The following is a 17,701-nucleotide window of genomic DNA, read 5'->3' as shown; positions in this document are numbered from 1 at the left end:
CTAGACAGGACAGGCACGTTCACTACCCCATGCCTCTGAGTGGGGTGAAGCTATCTGGAAGGACTTTTACTCCTCTACTGGGCAGCTCTGAACCCCTCTCCTGGCCTACTTCAAAAGTCACTGGCTCTCAGGGGCCCGTGAGAGTTGATAGCAAAACCAGAGGGGCTGGGAGATGGGGCTGAGGCACAACTCTTCTTGGGAAGGAAAACTGCCAGCTGAGCAAACTTGAGCCTCTATCTGTCCAGGGTTCATGAGACTAGTTCATTCCTAACTTTGCCATGGTTCATTTGGTTCCTTGAAAGCCTATTTTGCTTTGTGCTCTCTCATGCTGCTCCTAAGGCACCCTGAGACCCGTGAGTCCATCTTGGCCAGCCCTTAGCCTCTAAGCCTCCCAAGGCATCTCAAACTGCAGACCACGTTCTACTTCAATCCCAATCAGTCAAGGACTGCCAGACAAAAACATTCTGCGGGCGCCTGAGTGGCTCAGTCGGTTGAGTGGCTGACCCTAGATTTTGACTCAGGTCATGACCTCAAGGTTTGTGAGATCAAGCCCCGGCATCAGGCTCTGTGCTAACAGTGTGCAGTCTGCTTGGGATTCTCTCTCTTTCCTCTCTCTCTGCCCCTCCCCACCCCCAAAATTAAATAAATAAACATTAAAAAAAAAAAACCAACCCACTCTGTCTGCCCTCTAGTACTCTCCTTCCCTGCTCTGGTCTCTCCTATTCCCTGTTCTCTTTCCCCACCCGGCACCCAGCTCTGCCTGCCCCCTCTAACGACACTCCACTAGGACTTTTTAGAATCCATCTCCCATCTCGGCCTTGATTTGCCCTACCTACAAGCCATCTATCCAGCTCCTACTCATCAGTCCAAATACCCCTTCCCCAGGGGTCCTCACCAAGCCACAACCCAACATGGCCACCACCAAACCCTCAGGAGGCCCCCAGGGTCAGCCTTACCACTGCCCAACCTCCCCCCCCGAAGTCTGGCAACACAAATCCCTCTAGTCAATCCTCTGGATTACCCCTCACACCAACCTTTCGTCTAGTCCCACTGCCCATCTCACGCCTGTCTTTCCCACCAGACCCTCTTCAGAAACCTGCACACCTCCAGATCAACTACCTTCCAAAACACTGTTTTATATCCAGCACGTTCTGTGGCTCCCCAGTGCCTGTGCAGTCGAGCCTAAATCTACTGGGCTGGTATACAAGGTTCTCCAGCCAAGCACCCACGCCTCTGATCATGAGCTGACCCTGGTGAACATCTTCTCCAACCAACCTTCCTCATCCCAATGCATACTTCACACTCCGCTCAGGATACAGCGCCCTGCAGCAGACTGACACTTCCACTGAGAACCTGAGATAAGCGAGACAGAACGAATCTCTCTAAAGCTATCAGGAAGCCAGTGATGCCACAAAAACCAGAAGGCCAGAAGGGCTGGGGTGAGGGGCTGGTCTACAGCTGCTTTTTCCTTGGGGGCATTGTTGATTATTGGCAAAGGCAAGACGCAGAACACTTGGCGGCTTCAGGGAGCTTAAGACACAAACCTGGAGACCTGAGGGGCTGTGAACACATGGCCAGTGTTCCCTTAGAGACATTGGCCAAATTCTGAAGATGTGAGGGGCAAGATGCTAAGAAGCTAAGCAGAAAGCCTCTGAGAAGTAGAGGGATTGGGGTTTTTATGACACTCTTGCCACACTGAGGAAATGCAATTAGGATTCAGGACCCACCAAAGGAAGAGACCCCAGTGAACACATTAGGCTTCCAGTGGAAAAGGGGGAATGCTGACTTTACCAAACTTTTGTGCAGCCTCTCTTCAGCTCATCCCTGGTTGGATTAAGACTGCACCCCCTGACCCCCTCTAATTGCCCAGGAAAGGAAAAGGTAAACCTTTGTGGGAGGAGTATATAATAACCTAGAGCCACTATAATTCCATACAAAATGCATAGCATCTAATAAAAAAAAAATCACTGAACATGCAGAGAAACAGGATATATGGATGGAAAACCAAGAGAAGAAAAAGAGACAATAGAAACAGATACAGCTGATTCCAACAGTACAGATATTGTGATGATCAGACAAGGACTTCGAAATAACTATGATTCATACGTTCAAAAAGAGGGGTGCCTAGGTGGCTCAGTTGGTTAAGTGTCCAACTCTTGATTTCCACTCAAGTCATGATCTCACGTTTTGCGGGATCAAGCCCCACATTAGGCTCTGCACTGTCAGTGCAAGGCCTGCTTGGGATTCTCTTTCCCTCTCTCTGTGCCCTTCCCCCACCGTGTGAGCATTCTTCTCTCTCTCTCTCAAAATAATAAACATTAAGATATATATATCATATATATATATGATATCATATATCATATATATATATGATATATAGGGGTCCTGGGTGGCTCAGTCAGTTTAGAGTCCAGCTTCAGCTCAGGTCATGATCTTGTGGTCTATGAGTTCAAGCCCCACGTTGAACTCTGTGCTGACAGCTCAGAAGCTGGAACCGGCTTCAGATTCTGTGTCTCCCTCTCTCTTTGCCCCTCCCCTGCTCACACTCTCTCTCTCTCTCTCTCTCAAAAATAAACATAAATTTTAAAAATATTTTTAAAATATTTATTTTAAATAAATAAATATATATGTGTATGTGTATATACACATGTATATATACACATACACATATACATACATATATATATATATATATATATATATATATATATATATACATACATACATACATATATATATATATATGTTCAGGGGCACCTGAGTGGCTCAGTTGGTGAAGCATCCGACTCTTGATTTCAGCCCAGGTCATGATCTAGCAGTCGTGAGTTTGAGCCCAGCACTGGGCTTTCTGCTGTCAGCATAGAGCCCACTTTGCATCCTCTGTCCCTCTCTCTGCCCCTCCCCCTGCTTGCATGCTCTCTCTCTTTCTCTCTCAAAAACAAACATTTTAAAAATATTTTGTATATATATAATATATATTTTTTATATATAAAAAATATATTTATTATATATAATATATATATTTATGTTCAAAAAGAGGGGGAACGGTGGAGAAAATGAGTGAAAAGATGAGAATAAATTCCCCCAGAGAATTAGAATCTATTTTTTAAAAATTGGGGGGCACCTGGCTGGCTCAGTCAGATATACATGCAACTCCTGATCTCGGCATTGTGAGTTTGAGCCCCATGTTGGGTATGAGATTAAGTAAAAATATTTTTTAAAAATTAAAAAATTAAGGGGCGCCTGGGTGGCTCAGTCGGTTGAGTGTCCGACTTCGGCTCAGGTCACGATCTCGCGGTCCGTGAGTTCGAGCCCCGCGTCGGGCTCTGGGCTGATGGCTCAGAGCCTGGAGCCTGCTTCCGATTCTGTGTCTCCCTCTCTCTCTGCCCCTGCCCTGTTCATGCTTTGTCTCTCTCTGTCTCAAAAATAAACATTAAAAAAAAAAATTTAAAAAAAAAAAATTAAAAAATTAAAAAATAACAAAATGAAAATCTAGAACTGAAAAATATAATAGTTAAAAGTAAAAACTCAGTAAATGGGTTTAACAGAATATTAGACACAGAAAAAAGGGTAAGTGAACTAAAAAAGCAGGTCAACAGAAAATATCTCAAGCGAAGTAGAGAAAAAAGAATGGAAAATACATTTTTTTAAGTGTAAGAGACATGTGGGACATGGTGAGATCTAACATTTGGGACCACCCCCCACTTAGCTCAGAGACTGCTGTCCCCCGCCCCTAGGGCTTGTGGCCTGGTGACTCCTTGCGGGCCCTGCCACCAAGGACTGCTAGACCCTGGGTGGAACTCCATCCACTCCTCCCCACACCGAGGCCTGTACCTGACCCTCCTGAAAGATACTCTGTCCAAACACCAATAGGACCTGAGATCAAATCCCATTTTTGTCATCTCCCCCCTCAGTGACTGAAGGGAATCACTTTACCTATCAGCTGGTTCTTCATTTGTAAATGGCAAAGATAACCCTACCCTACAGGGGTGTGGTGAGGATGAATGAAGTCAGCAGGGAGTATAAAGATCTACTACCTCTGGCAAACAGGAAGTACTCAATACAGGCAAGCCCTTTGCCCTTGCCTCTCTTAAAAGTCCTGACCACATTCCCACCGTCATATCCTCAGCCCACCACATAGCAGGCACTCACTGAGTTGTTGGACTGCTGACGTGCTCATGGCCCCTTCTCCACAGCCTTCCCAGAGGGGTCAAGAGACTTGCCCAAGGATGCACAGCAAGTTTAGGATAGAGCTGGCATGAGAATCCAGACAGTGGCCTGTACCACCTGTGGACACCGCCCCATCCCAACCCCACTGACCTGAGCGCTCGGTCCAGAGTCAGGCCTGAGAAGTCGAAGAAACTGAGGTACTCCCCAGCCACCAGCCTGCTGAACTCGTTACTGTCAGGAGAGCATGAGGTGTCCATTAGAAATAGGGCATAGCAAACAATAGGAGGTACATGGGGAGTGGGCCCTGGGGTACCGTGACCCACCCACCTGACCTGCCCTTCCCTAGGCTGCCTCCCTCTGCTGGCAAGTTGGACTCTGACAGCTTATCTTTGGGAGGGGCATTAGGAAGGTTTCAGAAAGGAGGTGCTGTCTCAGAAAGTAAGCCAGTCAGGGGAAGGGAGTAGGGAGAGGGATGATACAAAGTGTCCCCAGTAGAGGAAACTGCACAACATGTCTAAGAAGCTCTCAGCAGGACCATGTGGCTGGAGCCAGACAGCAGGAACATAGCAGCAAGAGATGAGGGAGGGAGCAGGGCCTGAGGGGCAAGGGAAGGATGGGTTAGTGATCTGGAAGGGTATAAAGCAGGGAGGAGATGCATGAGTGGTCAGATCTGAATGTGGAACACCACCTGCTGAGTGGAGACCCCCTGGGGGCTGCAGTGGCTCTCCCAGAGGGGTTGGGAAGGAGAGAGATTTCAGAGGAAGAATCCACAGGAGATGGACTCGTGTGGGGCATGACACTGTAGGTGGCCCTGGGGGGAGGTGTCCACAGCTGTCCAACAGGTGGAGCTGGATGTACCCCTGTGAGAGCTGTGAGCTGGTTAATGACTTGGAAGAAAGGATGAGCCCATGCAAGAGGAAGGTGCAGACTCAGGACGGAGATCAGAGGAAGTCCCTCTTAAGGATGCAGGCCTTCTCAGGCCTGAGAAGAGAGAGGGAGCCAGTAAAGGAGACTGAGAAAACAGCAGCCAGAGAAGAAGGGATACAGTATCCTGGAGGCCACGAGTGTTTCAAGGAGACCAAAGTGATGAATTCTTGACAGGAAAGAGAACGAATTTCAACCTGAACCTACTCAAGCCCCAAGCTCTCCCTCCCATTTACAGGAGACTAGGGACTGAGGCAATAGGGAAAGCGTGAGGTAACTCCGCGGGGACACCAAATCCAAATCGTGGAAAATTCTTCTGGACAAATGATTGTTTCTTCAACAGATACACAGCCTTAAGAAAAAGGAGGCAGCCTGGCAAACTATTGTTTAAGAGACTTAAGAGAAGGAAAAAAAAGAGAGAAAGGGAGACTCAAGAGACATATTGGCCAAATGTAATGTCGTGTGGACCTTGTTTGCATCCTGATAGAGAAGCATTTCTGAGACAGAAAATTAAACTGACACTAAATGTTAGAGATTCTATGGAATTTTGGGTAAGTTTTGTTAAAAATTATAATGGAATTATGATTATACTTAAAAATCCTTATCAGTTAGGGTTGCATGGGTGGCTCAGTCAGTTAATTGTCTGATCCTTTTTTTTTTCATATTTATTTATTTTTGAGAGAGACAGAGACAGAGAGAGAGAGAGGAAGACACAGCATCTGAAACAGACTCCAGGCCCTGAGCTGTCAGCACAGAACCCAATGCAGGGCTCGAACTCACAAACCATGAGATCATGACCTGAGCCAAAGTCAGACACTTAACCAACTGAGCCACCCAGGCGCCCCTGTCTGATTCTTGATTTCGGCTCTGGTCATGATCTCATGGAATCATGAGCATGGGATCATGGGATCTCTGCCCCTCCCACACTTGTACTTTCTCTCAAAATAAATAAATATTTTAAAAAATAAATAAAATAAAAATCCTTATCATTTACAGACATATACTAAAGTTTTTATGGATCAAATGATAGAGTGCCTAAAATATGCCTTAAAATAGTCTAACAAATGGCAAGGAAGGGGGGTGGTGGGGGTGGGGGTGGTAGGTGGATATTATTAACTTTGAAGCTGTGTAATGGGTATGTGGAAGATTGGAGGGAAGGTTAACGTTTGTTTCTTTGCTTGTTTGTTTGTTTGTTTGTTTGTTTTGAGAGAGAGAGAGAGCATGAGAGGGGCAGAGAGAAAGAGGGAGAAAGAGAATCCCAAGCAGGCTCTGCACCGTCAGCACAGAGCCCAGAGGCCAATACAGAACCCATTGTGGGGCTGGATCATGACCTGAGCCAAAATCAAGAGTTGAAAGCTTAACCAACTTAGCCACCCAAGTGCCCCTAAAAGGAGGTTTAATATATTATTTTCTCTGGTTTTGTATATGGTTGAAGTTCGCATAATAAAAAATTTAATTAAGGAAAAAGGAGTGGGGTGTGTGTCTGTGATGTTGAGCCAGGTAAGTTGAGGCCTGGTAGCAGCCACTAGATTCAAAGACAAAGGCCACTAATGGCCTTGGCCTAGATGGGCTGCTGCAGGCATTGGGTGGGGAAGAAGCCTGCCCCAGGAGCTGAATATGGTGAGGAAGAGGGGGCTGAGGCCACGCAGGGCAGTAAACCCCAGAATTCTGGCTGCAAAGAGGCTGGGAGAAGAAGTGTAACTGAGGAAGAATTTCTGTTTTACAGATGGGAGAGACAAGCGTAGTTAAGCAGTTAAATGCTGAAGGAAATTCTTGTAGCAGAGTGGTCAGAAGGACAGGAGGATGCAGATCAACCACAACCAAGGCTCCTGGAGGAGCCTCCTGAAGGCTATTAGGTTGGGGGTGGGGACTACAGCCCAGGGGGAGAGGCAGGGCTTCGAAGTCCTGCTGTGATGTCTGGGCCGGAGCTAGGAGGCAAGCCCAGTAATGTGGAGGCTGAGAAGGGTAGAGGAGGAAGGAGAGGGAGAGAAGTGAGGGAAGGATTCCAAGTGGAGCTGTCCTCAACACCCCCCTGTGACCTAAGCTCTGACTTGGGGTCTAGGGTCTGGACTGTCCCCTCTGCCTTGGGGGCTATGACTGCCTCCGCTCATCTCAGTGCCTTAATGTGGTTGTGGAGGCCCTCTGGAGGAAGGGCAAAGGCAGGTGGCCATGCTGATGGTCAGACATGCTCAGGATGCCCCACGTGATTCCCTCACCCTCACAGTCCCCGCCTACTCACCCCCACCCTCTGCACTGCGCACCTCAGGACTCTCATCTGGTTAGTCCCCTTTCCACAGTCTCAAGGCCAGGGCTTGTGCTTTGGTAGCTTCAGCCCCCTTAGCCAGTCCCAAAAGACTGAGAGTAGGGTTTAATGAGGGCCAAGAACCCCTTCCCAGCTCATGGGTCCCAGGCAGATGCAGGTTCTCCTCTCCCTTGCCCTGCCCCACTGCTGTGTCCTCACTACCATCATCATGGTCCCAAAACCACATGCCACATCACACTCCCCAGCCCCGAGGGACCGCCCTGCCACTATATTCCCCCACCCCCCAGAGCATGGGCCTTCACCCAGGCAGCCCAGAAAGGAAACAGATTTAGGGCAAGGCCAGGAATGAGGACACTGGCAGGAGGAGGAGCTCCTGGGGACTACTGGGAGCCCCCCAACACCAGGCACCCCTCACTGAAGTCACCCACACCCCTTTCAGGCTGAGAGGACACTGGATTTGCCTGGGGAGGGGGGGTACGGGAGACAGACTCACTTCTTGCCTAGCTGCCGGGCGACGTCACAGCGCTGGAAGCCCTCAAGGTGGTAGAGGCGGCGGGCCAGCCGGCGAGCAGCTTCACTGACCCCCTGGCACCCATTGGCCAGTGGGTCTGTGCTGCCAGGCTCCAGCCCCTCCGAGCTGCTCAGCTCTGAGTCCGAGTCTGAAAAGCCATCCTTTAAGCTGGGGTCACTGCACAGGGAAGGTGGGGACAGGAGAAAAGGGGTCAGAGGCCCAGGGTCAGAAGCCCCAGGTGGAGGCTGGAAGGTCTCCCCAGGCCTTGGAAAACCCACGCAGGAGCCAGAGCAGGGAAAGAAGCTCCAGTGCATCAGGAAGAATCAAGTTATTTAGAAGAGCCCCTCATAGAAGCTACACGACCCACAGCATACTTCCCTGGCCCCACCAAGGCCGGAGACGCCTAGAAGAGCAGCATGGAACCTCAGGACCAGGATGGGAAGTCTGGGTGCATAAGAAGGACACGATGACCTCAGAGAGACCTTGTTCTCTCTGGGTGCACTGGGTTGCCCTAACTTGCTTTGCCTGCTCTGGATCTCGGTTTCCCCATCTGCTCAATGGTTCTCCCAGTTCCCAGCCTAGGTCCTGCCTCACCTGGCTGAGTTCAGCAACTTGTCTGTATCCTCCTCCTCTTCCTCCTCCTCCTCCTCCTCCTCCCCACCTGGACCCGGGGGTCCATCTTCATGGAAGCCATTGGGCACAGCGGTTAGAGATAGGCGGCTCAGGACGTTCTCTGATCGGCTGCAGGAGATGGAGCGCCGCAGGGGGCTGCCCAGATCCCCATCACCACCAGCTGCTCCCATGTCTCCCTCAGGCCCCATGTCCCCATTGCCTAAGCCAGCCCCTGGCTCAGGGCTATCACGGGCCCGCTGCTGGATGAGGGGTGTCAGGGGGGCCTCGAAGCTGACACAGCTGTCACTCTCATCCGTGAGGCTCAGCACATCCAGGGAGTCGAGGCTGCTGTACTGGGTGCCCCGCAGCAGCTCAGACTCCACGATCTTCTCAAATGTGGCACTGAAGCCATCCCGCACATCTGGCTCTCCCGACCTGTGGGATGCAATGACCAGTCACCATCCTCCTGTGGTGTCCCCCGTTACAGGTGCTAGGACTGCACCAATCTGTCTGGGAACTCCCCGGGGACAGAAGCAGGCATGGATTGTTTCCTGTTTATTCTTTCAGCCAATACTTACTGAGCACTAGGTGTCAGGTCCTGGACTGGGTACGAGGGTTTGGCAGTGAAAAGGACAGGCGTGGTCCCACCCAGTGCCTGCCTGGACCTGGCTTAGAGTAGACATCACTTGTCTGAATGAATGAATGAATGAATGGGAGGCCTCTTCCTCCACAGTGGCACAGGGCCTGCTGCCTCCAGGCTTTCCAGAACGCATGGGCATCCCCCTACCAAACTAGAGTAACTCTGGGTCAAAATTTTGCTTGAAAGTTCTCAGCTTGGCCAACTACATTATAGCTCTCAGGCCTTGCCTTAATGTCACCTCCTCAGGGAGACTGAGGAAGGCAGGTCCACACCACCCACCACTGTGGCCCCTCTCTTTATTCTCAATCCTCAGCTTATCTCCTCACTTCCTCCCAGCCCCCATCAGCATGTCTGCCATATTGTTTGTTCCCCTGTTTACCATCTGTTCCCCAGTCCCACCCCCGACAAGGCCAAGGAACACCCAGCACATAGTATGTGCTTATTAATCCTACTGAATGGTGCACTGGGTGAACAAACAAATGTTAGTCAGCCCTGTGGCTTAAGATGCTGCCTAAGCCATTGCAGGGCCCTGTCCCATCCCTGGAAGAGGTCTTTGCACTGGCTGTTTCTCTGTCCACAGTGCTCTTCCCTCAAGCTGAAGCCCTCCTTCCTTGTCCCCTTCTCAATGAGATATGCCCTGAGCACCCCATTTATAACTGAGACCTGCCCGCAAACACCTTACCCCTTTTTCCTACTTCATGGTTTTCCAAAGCACTTACCCCCTTCCTACATACTATATAATTATTATTTTTATGACTCATTATCTATCTACCCACTAGATCATACGCTCCATGATAGCAGGAATTTTTGTAGGTTCTATTCACTGATGTATCCCCAGCACCTAGAATAGAGTATCACACAGAGCTAAACCAAGGCATCCTGGGAAGACTCTTACCCACTGGGAAGAAGCACAGGTAAGTAGAAAGGACAGGTAAGGAAGAGGAAAGACTGACAAAGAGCGAGACCAAGAGAGATGAGACAAAAGAGAGACAAGATAAAAGAGAGAAATAAGAGAGACAAATGTCTGAGAAAAGAGATACAAAGCATGACAAACAGAGTAAGAGAGACAGAGAGTAAGAGAGACAAAAATAGAGACAGAAGCACAGAGACAGGAAGAGGAAAAGACACAGACAAAGAAAGAAGCAGGCTGAGGTGGCCCATTTCAGATAAATTGAAACCCACCATTTGCAAGGAAGTGCATCCCTCACTGCCCCTGAGGATTAGCTGCACCCTGCTTCTTCCCCACCACCTGCTGCCTGGGAGACACCGAACTGTAGGTGGACTGGGAGATACCCCCACCCCTCAAACGCCTCCTTTAAACCCCAGATCTAAGATGTGGTCCTAGTGTGTTCCCTGGGGAAGCATACCAACCTGAGAGAAAAAGCTGGAGTCACAGCCAGCTTTCTCCTGCCCCAGTTCCAGCAGGCTCTGAGACCACAGTCTCATTAAGCCTTCTCTTGCTGAAGAAGGAACTGGGGAGGAGGGCAGAAATCTAAAATATGGCAGGAAGTGTGACAGTGCACTGGTGTGGTTGCCTCTACTGAACTCCAGGAGGAAGAGACAGATGAAAAGGGTCACTGCCCTGGTCACCAGAGCAGACACTCAAAATCTTCCCAGCAGAGACACTTCGGCTAGGCCTGTGCTAGGTCCCAGAGATACCTGAATAATACAGATCCTTGCCCTTGGTGGTGGGAGTGGGGGGCTCTCATCTCATTGTCAGAGCCATGAATGGTCTCCCCCATCCCACTATCTCCCACCTTCTCATGCATCTGAGCAGACCTGAGAGGTGGTTCTGACAGAGGCCTGAAGACTATTAGCCCAATCTCCAAACTTCCATCTACCCCCAATTTCAGCCATCCCAAATAAATATGCCACCTAAACACAAGACGTAGGCTCCAAGAAGCCCCAGACCCCTGCCTGCACCCCACGGCCAGGCAGGTGGCTGCCCTAGGACCTGTCTGGATGGAAACACTCATAGCCACAGCATACTTGGTACACACAGGCACCCAACCCCATATACTCACATTCCTATCCACAGAGCTAGCCACACTCAGCCCTGACACATGCAGACCCAAGTGCCCACAAATGCACAGGCCAGGCACACTCAAACCCCCACACACAAACACACGACCACAAAGACCCATGCACATCAGCATGTTCACACATTCCTATGCACACAATAATGCACAGGCCAGACCACGAGGCATGCCACCCATGCACACTGGCTCATCCAGGCCAGGGCCTGCAGCTGTGCACACTAAGACTTCTATATACTTTCTTTTCTCAGGACATTCCCCTGTCCCTTTCCCACCCTCCTTGTCCAGCTAGTACCTCCAAGACATGTAGGTCTCTCTGCTTCCTGCTGAAGATAATAGAAATGGAGTGTAACTCCAGTTAGTAGAACTGAAGTGAGATTCTTGGTAGAACCTCCGGATGGCACTCAAGTAGGGGGTGGGGTAGCTGTCAGGGATTAACCCATGAAGCCTACTCTTCTGAGGTCAGTTGCAGAATTGGGAGATCTTCACCTCCAGGAAGCAGAAGGCTGGACCAGATGACCTTCTGCATCAAAGCATTTTGGAACTCTACTGCAAAGCCTGGGAAGGAAGGAGTGTGGCCCTCCAACCCCACATAGAAAGAGCCCATGATGGTTTGGGGGGCTGTGGGTAGAGAGCACAACAGGCCTGCTAGCCTTTGAAATCTAATGGCTCCAGCCTTCCAAAACACCCAGAAGCCGGGCAAAACAGGGAGATGTAATTCCCATTTTATGGAGGAGAAAAACAAAAACCAGAGAGGCTAAGTGGCTAGGCCCAAGCCATATGGCATTGGAGTGGCCAAATGCAGCAAGTCCCCAACCCAAGACACCAACTTACCCCAGCTGAGGGTCCTCAGTTTCCAGACATAGATTCCTGGAAGCATCGTCCCCCTCTGCCAGCCCACCAGCCCTCCAGGGCCTGGACTCTGTAGAATCTTCCAGAATGTTTGAGTCTGGCCCCAGGACTAGGCCATTGGTGAGGGAAAGGCCAAGGCTGAGGCCACGGAGGGCCACGTTCGGGCCTTGTGCAGGCTCTTCGGTGTCCACCAGAGTGCCCCTTATCTCATGCCCTGGGCTAGTGTAGCTACTGTTCAGGTCCTGACTCTGTGCCATTCCATTCTCGGCCCCTGGTTCTTCCTCAGACTCCAAGCTGGGGTCCCAGGCAGCACCACCTTCCCCAGGTAGTACAGATGGAAGCTTATCCTCATCCATGGCAGCCACTACTTCCACCCTGTGCTGACTGCTCCTGGGACTCCACTAGACCTGGAGGCAGATGGAGAAATGAAAAGGTAAGTCAGACAGGACAGGTGCTGGGGGGTCTAAAGACAAGCAAAACCAGTGCCAAGTAGCCTGCCTGGGGACAAGAGGATGGCTGAGAAGATCTCAGGACCTCCTGGCTGGAGTATGGGTTCAGACTGTAGCCTCCTCGGGCCAGCCCCGCTCACCTCTCCCCTGACCCCCAGCCATCTTGTGTGCCACAGTCCTGCCTTCCCTGTTACTTCTTTGATGTCTCTGTTGTGCCCACAAGAACCCACCAAAGCTCTCTGAGAAAGATCCAGGTTGGGAGGAATGAGGGAAGGGTCCAAGATCCCTGGAAACCCTCTTCCTTTCCAGCTGGTGTGTGATGTAGACGAAAACTCCAGGCTGACACCAGTCAGCCCCCTTGCCTCTTTCCATGTTCTCACCCTGACTCCAGGAGCCAGACAAAAGCGAATTTGTGGTGAATGGAGGGAACTGAGACGGGGCTGCCTTTAGACGGACAGTTAAGACAGGAGGCAAGGAAGTCAACAGAAGTGCAGCTTTATCAGAACCAGACATCAACCCAGAGAAACCAACCTGAGGCCCAGCGTGAGGCGCTGTCCAGGGTGCTGGGCTGGTGAGGCGCCACCCAGGACCCTGGCCTAGAGCAAGCCTGCCTTTGTTGCTCAGTGCCCAAAGCCCTGGCTGTGAGAGGAGAAAAGAGGTGGGGGCCTGGGGTTCCCCTCCACATCCAGCCCCCCAGAGCTCACCCAGCCTTGAGAAGGGACTTAAGAGGAGGCTGCTATGGGGCATTCTGGGGAGAGTACCAGAAGGGGACCTTGGCCTTGCTCCGCCTAACTCATTGTGTGATCTGTATGGGTCCAGGTCGGGGCCTCCTCACTGCACCAGCCAGGCCAGCCCCACTCCTATCTGCCATGCTTTGAGTTTGTAACTCCTCTTAAAATGAGGAGACCCATTTCACTTGCCATATCCATCCCTGCCCCCTTTTTAAAAAAAAAAAAATTTTGTTGTTTATTTTTGAGAGAAAGAGACAGAGTGTGAGTAGGGGAGGGGCAGAGAAAGAGGGAGACGCAGAATCCAAAGCAGGCTCCAGGCTCCAAGCTGTCGCCACAGAGCCCAATGCAGGGCTCTAACCCACGAACCACAAGATCATGACCTGAGCTGAAGTTGGACGCTTAACCAACTAAGCCACCCAGACACCCCTTTCCCTGCCCCCTTTTTAAACTGATCAAAACCAGCCCAATTTCCCAGAGGCTTCCTGCTCAATCTTATCCCAGATGAGAGGGCAGATGCAATGGGCTGTGTTCTGGCTCCCCCTCAACTGTCTCTCTGCCCCTGGCCCCACCCAGTCTAGGCTATTTCTGCATCACCCCACACCACCCCACCCATGATCTTTGTCATCGGAGATACACACGAGCCCCTCCAAATGACTTCCTTCCTTCTTTCTTTTTCTCTTTCTGTCTTTAATTTTTTTAATGTTTATTTATTTGTGTAAGAGAGAGAGAGAGCAAGAGTGAGCGAGTAGGAGAGGGGCAGGGAGAGAGGGAGACACAGAATCTGAAACAGGCTCCAGGCTCTGAGCTGTCAGCACAGAGCTCAACGAAGGGCTCAAACCCACCAACTTTGAAATCATGACCTGAGTTGAAGTTGGATGTTCAACTAACTGCAGGCACCCCTTTCTTTCTTTCTTTCCTTCTTTCCTTCCTTCCTTCCGTCCTTCCTTCCTTCCTTTCTTTCTTTAAGTACACTTCATGCTCAGCACTGAGCCCAGTGATGGGCTTGAACTCATGACCCTGAGATCAAGACCTGAGCTGAAATTAAGAGTCTGACACTTAACCGATGGAGTCACCCAGGCACACTTTCCTTCCTTCTTCAGGCTTCAACTTCCCCCCAACAACCCCAGGCTCCTCTGAAAAGGGGTCCTGAGGGTTCAGGGGAGGCTGAAGGAGAGGGACTGGTCAGCCTGAGAGGCTGCACCAGAACAGCTTGTAAGTATAGCAAAAAGGATTTAAGTGAGACCCAGATTGCCTATACTTGCCTGGTCCTAAGTGTCACTGGAGGGACTTGTTAAAATACAGATTATGAGCCCTCCCCCAAACCTCCTAAACCAGAATCTACAGGGACCAGATATAGGAATCTGTTATTGAGTGGGGTAGACAGCAGTCTGGGGCCTCAGCCCACCCACCCTGAGCATTCCTTCCTAGAATCTAGAGTTTTGAAGACCTCATGAGCTTAAGATTTTATTTTAAAAAACAAATCTGAAGATCTAGGCTCTAGAATATCTGGGCCCTGATCCTAGGACGCTGGGGACCCCAAGGGGCTCGGCACTAAGTGAGGGTTTCTTTCTGGTCTGCCCTAAATCCCTGCTGCTGCAGTTGCTATTTCAATCTGTTCCCTCTGGTTGTGTACTCAGAGGGGGGAGAACAGGAGGTCATCTCCTCAACTGAGACGTCTTGGGGGTGGGGGGAGCATTTCTAAAGGAAAGAGGAGGGAGAGTGGAGACTTTTGGCTTGCTGCCTGAGTTCTAGTCCTCTGGCCTGCTTTCTAGCCCAGGGGCCTGGATGTGCATTGGATCTGGGGCACAGGGCTTCAACCCAATTCCACCAGGGTGCCTCGCTCCCACACCCACACGTGGAGGCTGAGCCCAGCAGGACAGAGTGCCTCCCCTGTGGTCAGGGCTCTGTCTGAGCTCCCAGGAGGCCTGAGACTTGAAAGCATAAGTAGCTTCACCTGATGCTCATTTTACACCAGCCTCAAAGCCAAGGTTAAGAACAAATCAAGGACTCCTTGGGAGGCCCCTACCTCATCCCCCAACTTCCAGCAGCTGCCTCAGGCTGGCTCCAGCCCTACCTGCCCTGCCATGTCCTCCTGCAGCTGGGAGCCGGGTGGAGGTTCTGCCAACACTGGGCACTGGGCCGTGTCCTTGGTTTCTGGGGTGGGCAGACAAGGGACAGCATTGAGCTCCACTCTGGGCGGGGGGCCCAGAGTCCCTGCCTGGGCTGAGGGCCAGTTGAGCCCAGAAATAGCCAAGCCAGGACCCCCCTCTCTCTTTCTGAGCCCAAGAGAGGGGCACATAAAGCAGGGGGGGGGGGGGCTGCAGGTCAGAGATGTCAAACAATGCCCCAAGCCCTCACTCTGAACCTTCATGTGCCCTGGGATACATCGTCCTCTCTGGCCTTTGTGAACCCATCTGCAGAATGGGAGCATCACCTCTGCTCTCCTTCCCCAGGGCTGGTAGGAGTACCTAAGGTCATGAATACTGAGAAAGTAGAAATCCAAGGAAGAACAAACTCTTACAGAGGTCAAGGGAAAAGTCAGCTATGGACCACTCTTTCCACCACTACATTTAACAAACGGGGAAACTGAGGCATGGAACCAGGAGAGGATGTGCCCAAGGTCACACAGTGGAGAAGCTGCCTCTAGAACTCAAAAGTAGCTTCCTTCTGTGCCTGGATGGGCTGGAGGTGCTGGATTAACCAAACCCCAGTTTCCCAGGCCCTCTGTGAGATCCTCCCACAAGAGTAAGGGCTCAAATCTTTAACCAGGAGACTCTACCCGAAGCAGTGACCCTGTCCATGTCCAGCCCTGCTGGCAAGAGCAAGAGAGTTAGTACAGCTGGGCCCCAGGGCACTGATCCCAAGCAGAAGCCTGAAAATGACAAGCTGGCAGTAGTTAGATCCCCTGCATTCTCACTCAGCATAAACCAGACCCTACTCCGAGCAGGGGCTCCTGCTCCTCACTGCCCTTGAGATGACCTTGGGCTTGGCAGCATCTTTTTGAGCTCCAACTAAGGTGGACCCATGATGTCAGTGGAACACTGGTTGGGCCAGGGCTAAATGTCAAACCAGCCACTTTCTGGGTCTCAGCTGCACCTACAACAATCTTGTCCCCCTCCTCACTTTACCCATGGCAGCTGGAATGAGCTATGAAAACACAAATCACATTATATCTCTCCCTCACTCATAACCCTCCAATAGTTCCCAATGCCCTTCGATTAAAATTCATTCTCCTCAGCATGGCCTAAAAAGGCCTTGTCTATGCTGGTTCACTGCCCTCTCCCCATCCCCCACGCCATCAGCCACAATGGCCTTCTTTCTGCTCCCTGAGCTCATTCCCACCTCAGGGCCTTTGCACCAGCTGTACCCTTGGCCTAGAATGCTCTTTCCCTAGATCTCTAAATGACTGCCTCTTCTGCCACTTAGGGCTCCACTCCAATGCTGCCTCCTCAGAGAGGCCCTCTCTTACCACCCTGCCCTCTCACACTCCTCCACAGAGCATTTTATCTGCTAAGCATCACTTAACAGAACTGAAACTCCTTTTTCTATTTGTTTCCTTATTTCCTGCCCATCTCCCTCACTAGGATGTAAGTTCAGGAGGGTGGGGACTATGTCACATTCACTGTCTGCCCCAGAGCCCAGCACCATGCCTGGCAAACAGCGGGCACTGTTTTAAACGTTTGGTGAATAGCCTGGAGATTATCAACATCACTGTTGTAAAAGCAGAAGCTAAGAGTTGAGGAACATGCTTAGGGCCACAAAGCTAGAAAGTGGCAAGGCTAGCATTCTGCATGGAATAACCTTGTGTGGTTTCCACGCAGAGATCCAAGCCAAGGACGGTAGGAAGCCCAAGGAAAGGTCTGGAGAAGGGGGCTCAACAAGGAGGGTTCCAGGGCCCAACATGTTCTATAAGACTGAAGGATAATGCATGGGTGCTGATGCCTGTGTGCATATCTGTGAACAAGCATATGGTGGGCATTTCTGGGCACATACATACATGCACATGCACACACACACACGAAGGGACCTGGGCAGCCACCCATGAGGCAGTCTCCCCAGGTGATGAGACAGAAATGAAGACCCTACATGCCTAGGAGCTAGGTTCAGGGCAGTTAGACCTACATCAATGGGTGGCTGGGTTTGAAATTATTCTGCTTTGGGAGAAGCCAGGAGCAGGAAAGGGACAACCCAGGTTAGGGCGGAGGATGGGAGGACCCGCACTCACAGTGGCCACAGCCACATACAGCAGCATCAGGTGGCTTGGGTGGGTTTGGCAGGAGATAGGAAAGTACAGGCCTATTTGGTGGAAATGGGGATACAGGAGGCAAAGCTGAGGTGGGGAACCCATGGTGCTGAGCACTACCCAGGACAGGCAAAATCTAGGAGCCTGTGGAATGCCCAAGAGTACTTAGAGCCCAGGAACGATAGGTGTAGAAGGGAATAGAATCAGAGAAAATCATTCTGGAATCAGGTTTTGCCTCTAATGTGCTAGGGGAATTTAGACAAATGAAAC

At 50.9% G+C, this 17,701-nt stretch overlaps 1 protein-coding gene across 1 annotated transcript in view; it reads right to left on the bottom strand.

The window, feature by feature from the left end:
- The window catches only part of PSD2 (pleckstrin and Sec7 domain containing 2), a 74,398-nt gene that overhangs the window by 21,724 nt on the left and 34,973 nt on the right, over window positions 1-17,701 (bottom strand). The window contains exons 6-10 of the mRNA XM_042936817.1: window positions 11,991-12,415; window positions 11,596-11,604; window positions 8,463-8,915; window positions 7,851-8,045; window positions 4,321-4,401 (exon numbers count right to left, since the gene is read on the bottom strand). Coding sequence (XP_042792751.1) covers window positions 4,321-4,401; window positions 7,851-8,045; window positions 8,463-8,915; window positions 11,596-11,604; window positions 11,991-12,364 — 1,112 coding nt within the window. The 5' untranslated portion in view covers window positions 12,365-12,415. The remainder of the gene's footprint in view (window positions 1-4,320; window positions 4,402-7,850; window positions 8,046-8,462; window positions 8,916-11,595; window positions 11,605-11,990; window positions 12,416-17,701) is intronic.

Source organism: Panthera leo, chromosome A1, assembly GCF_018350215.1.
Source record: "Panthera leo isolate Ple1 chromosome A1, P.leo_Ple1_pat1.1, whole genome shotgun sequence".
Taxonomy (NCBI): Eukaryota; Metazoa; Chordata; class Mammalia; order Carnivora; family Felidae; genus Panthera; species Panthera leo.
This window is presented reverse-complemented; position numbering and strand designations above follow the sequence as displayed.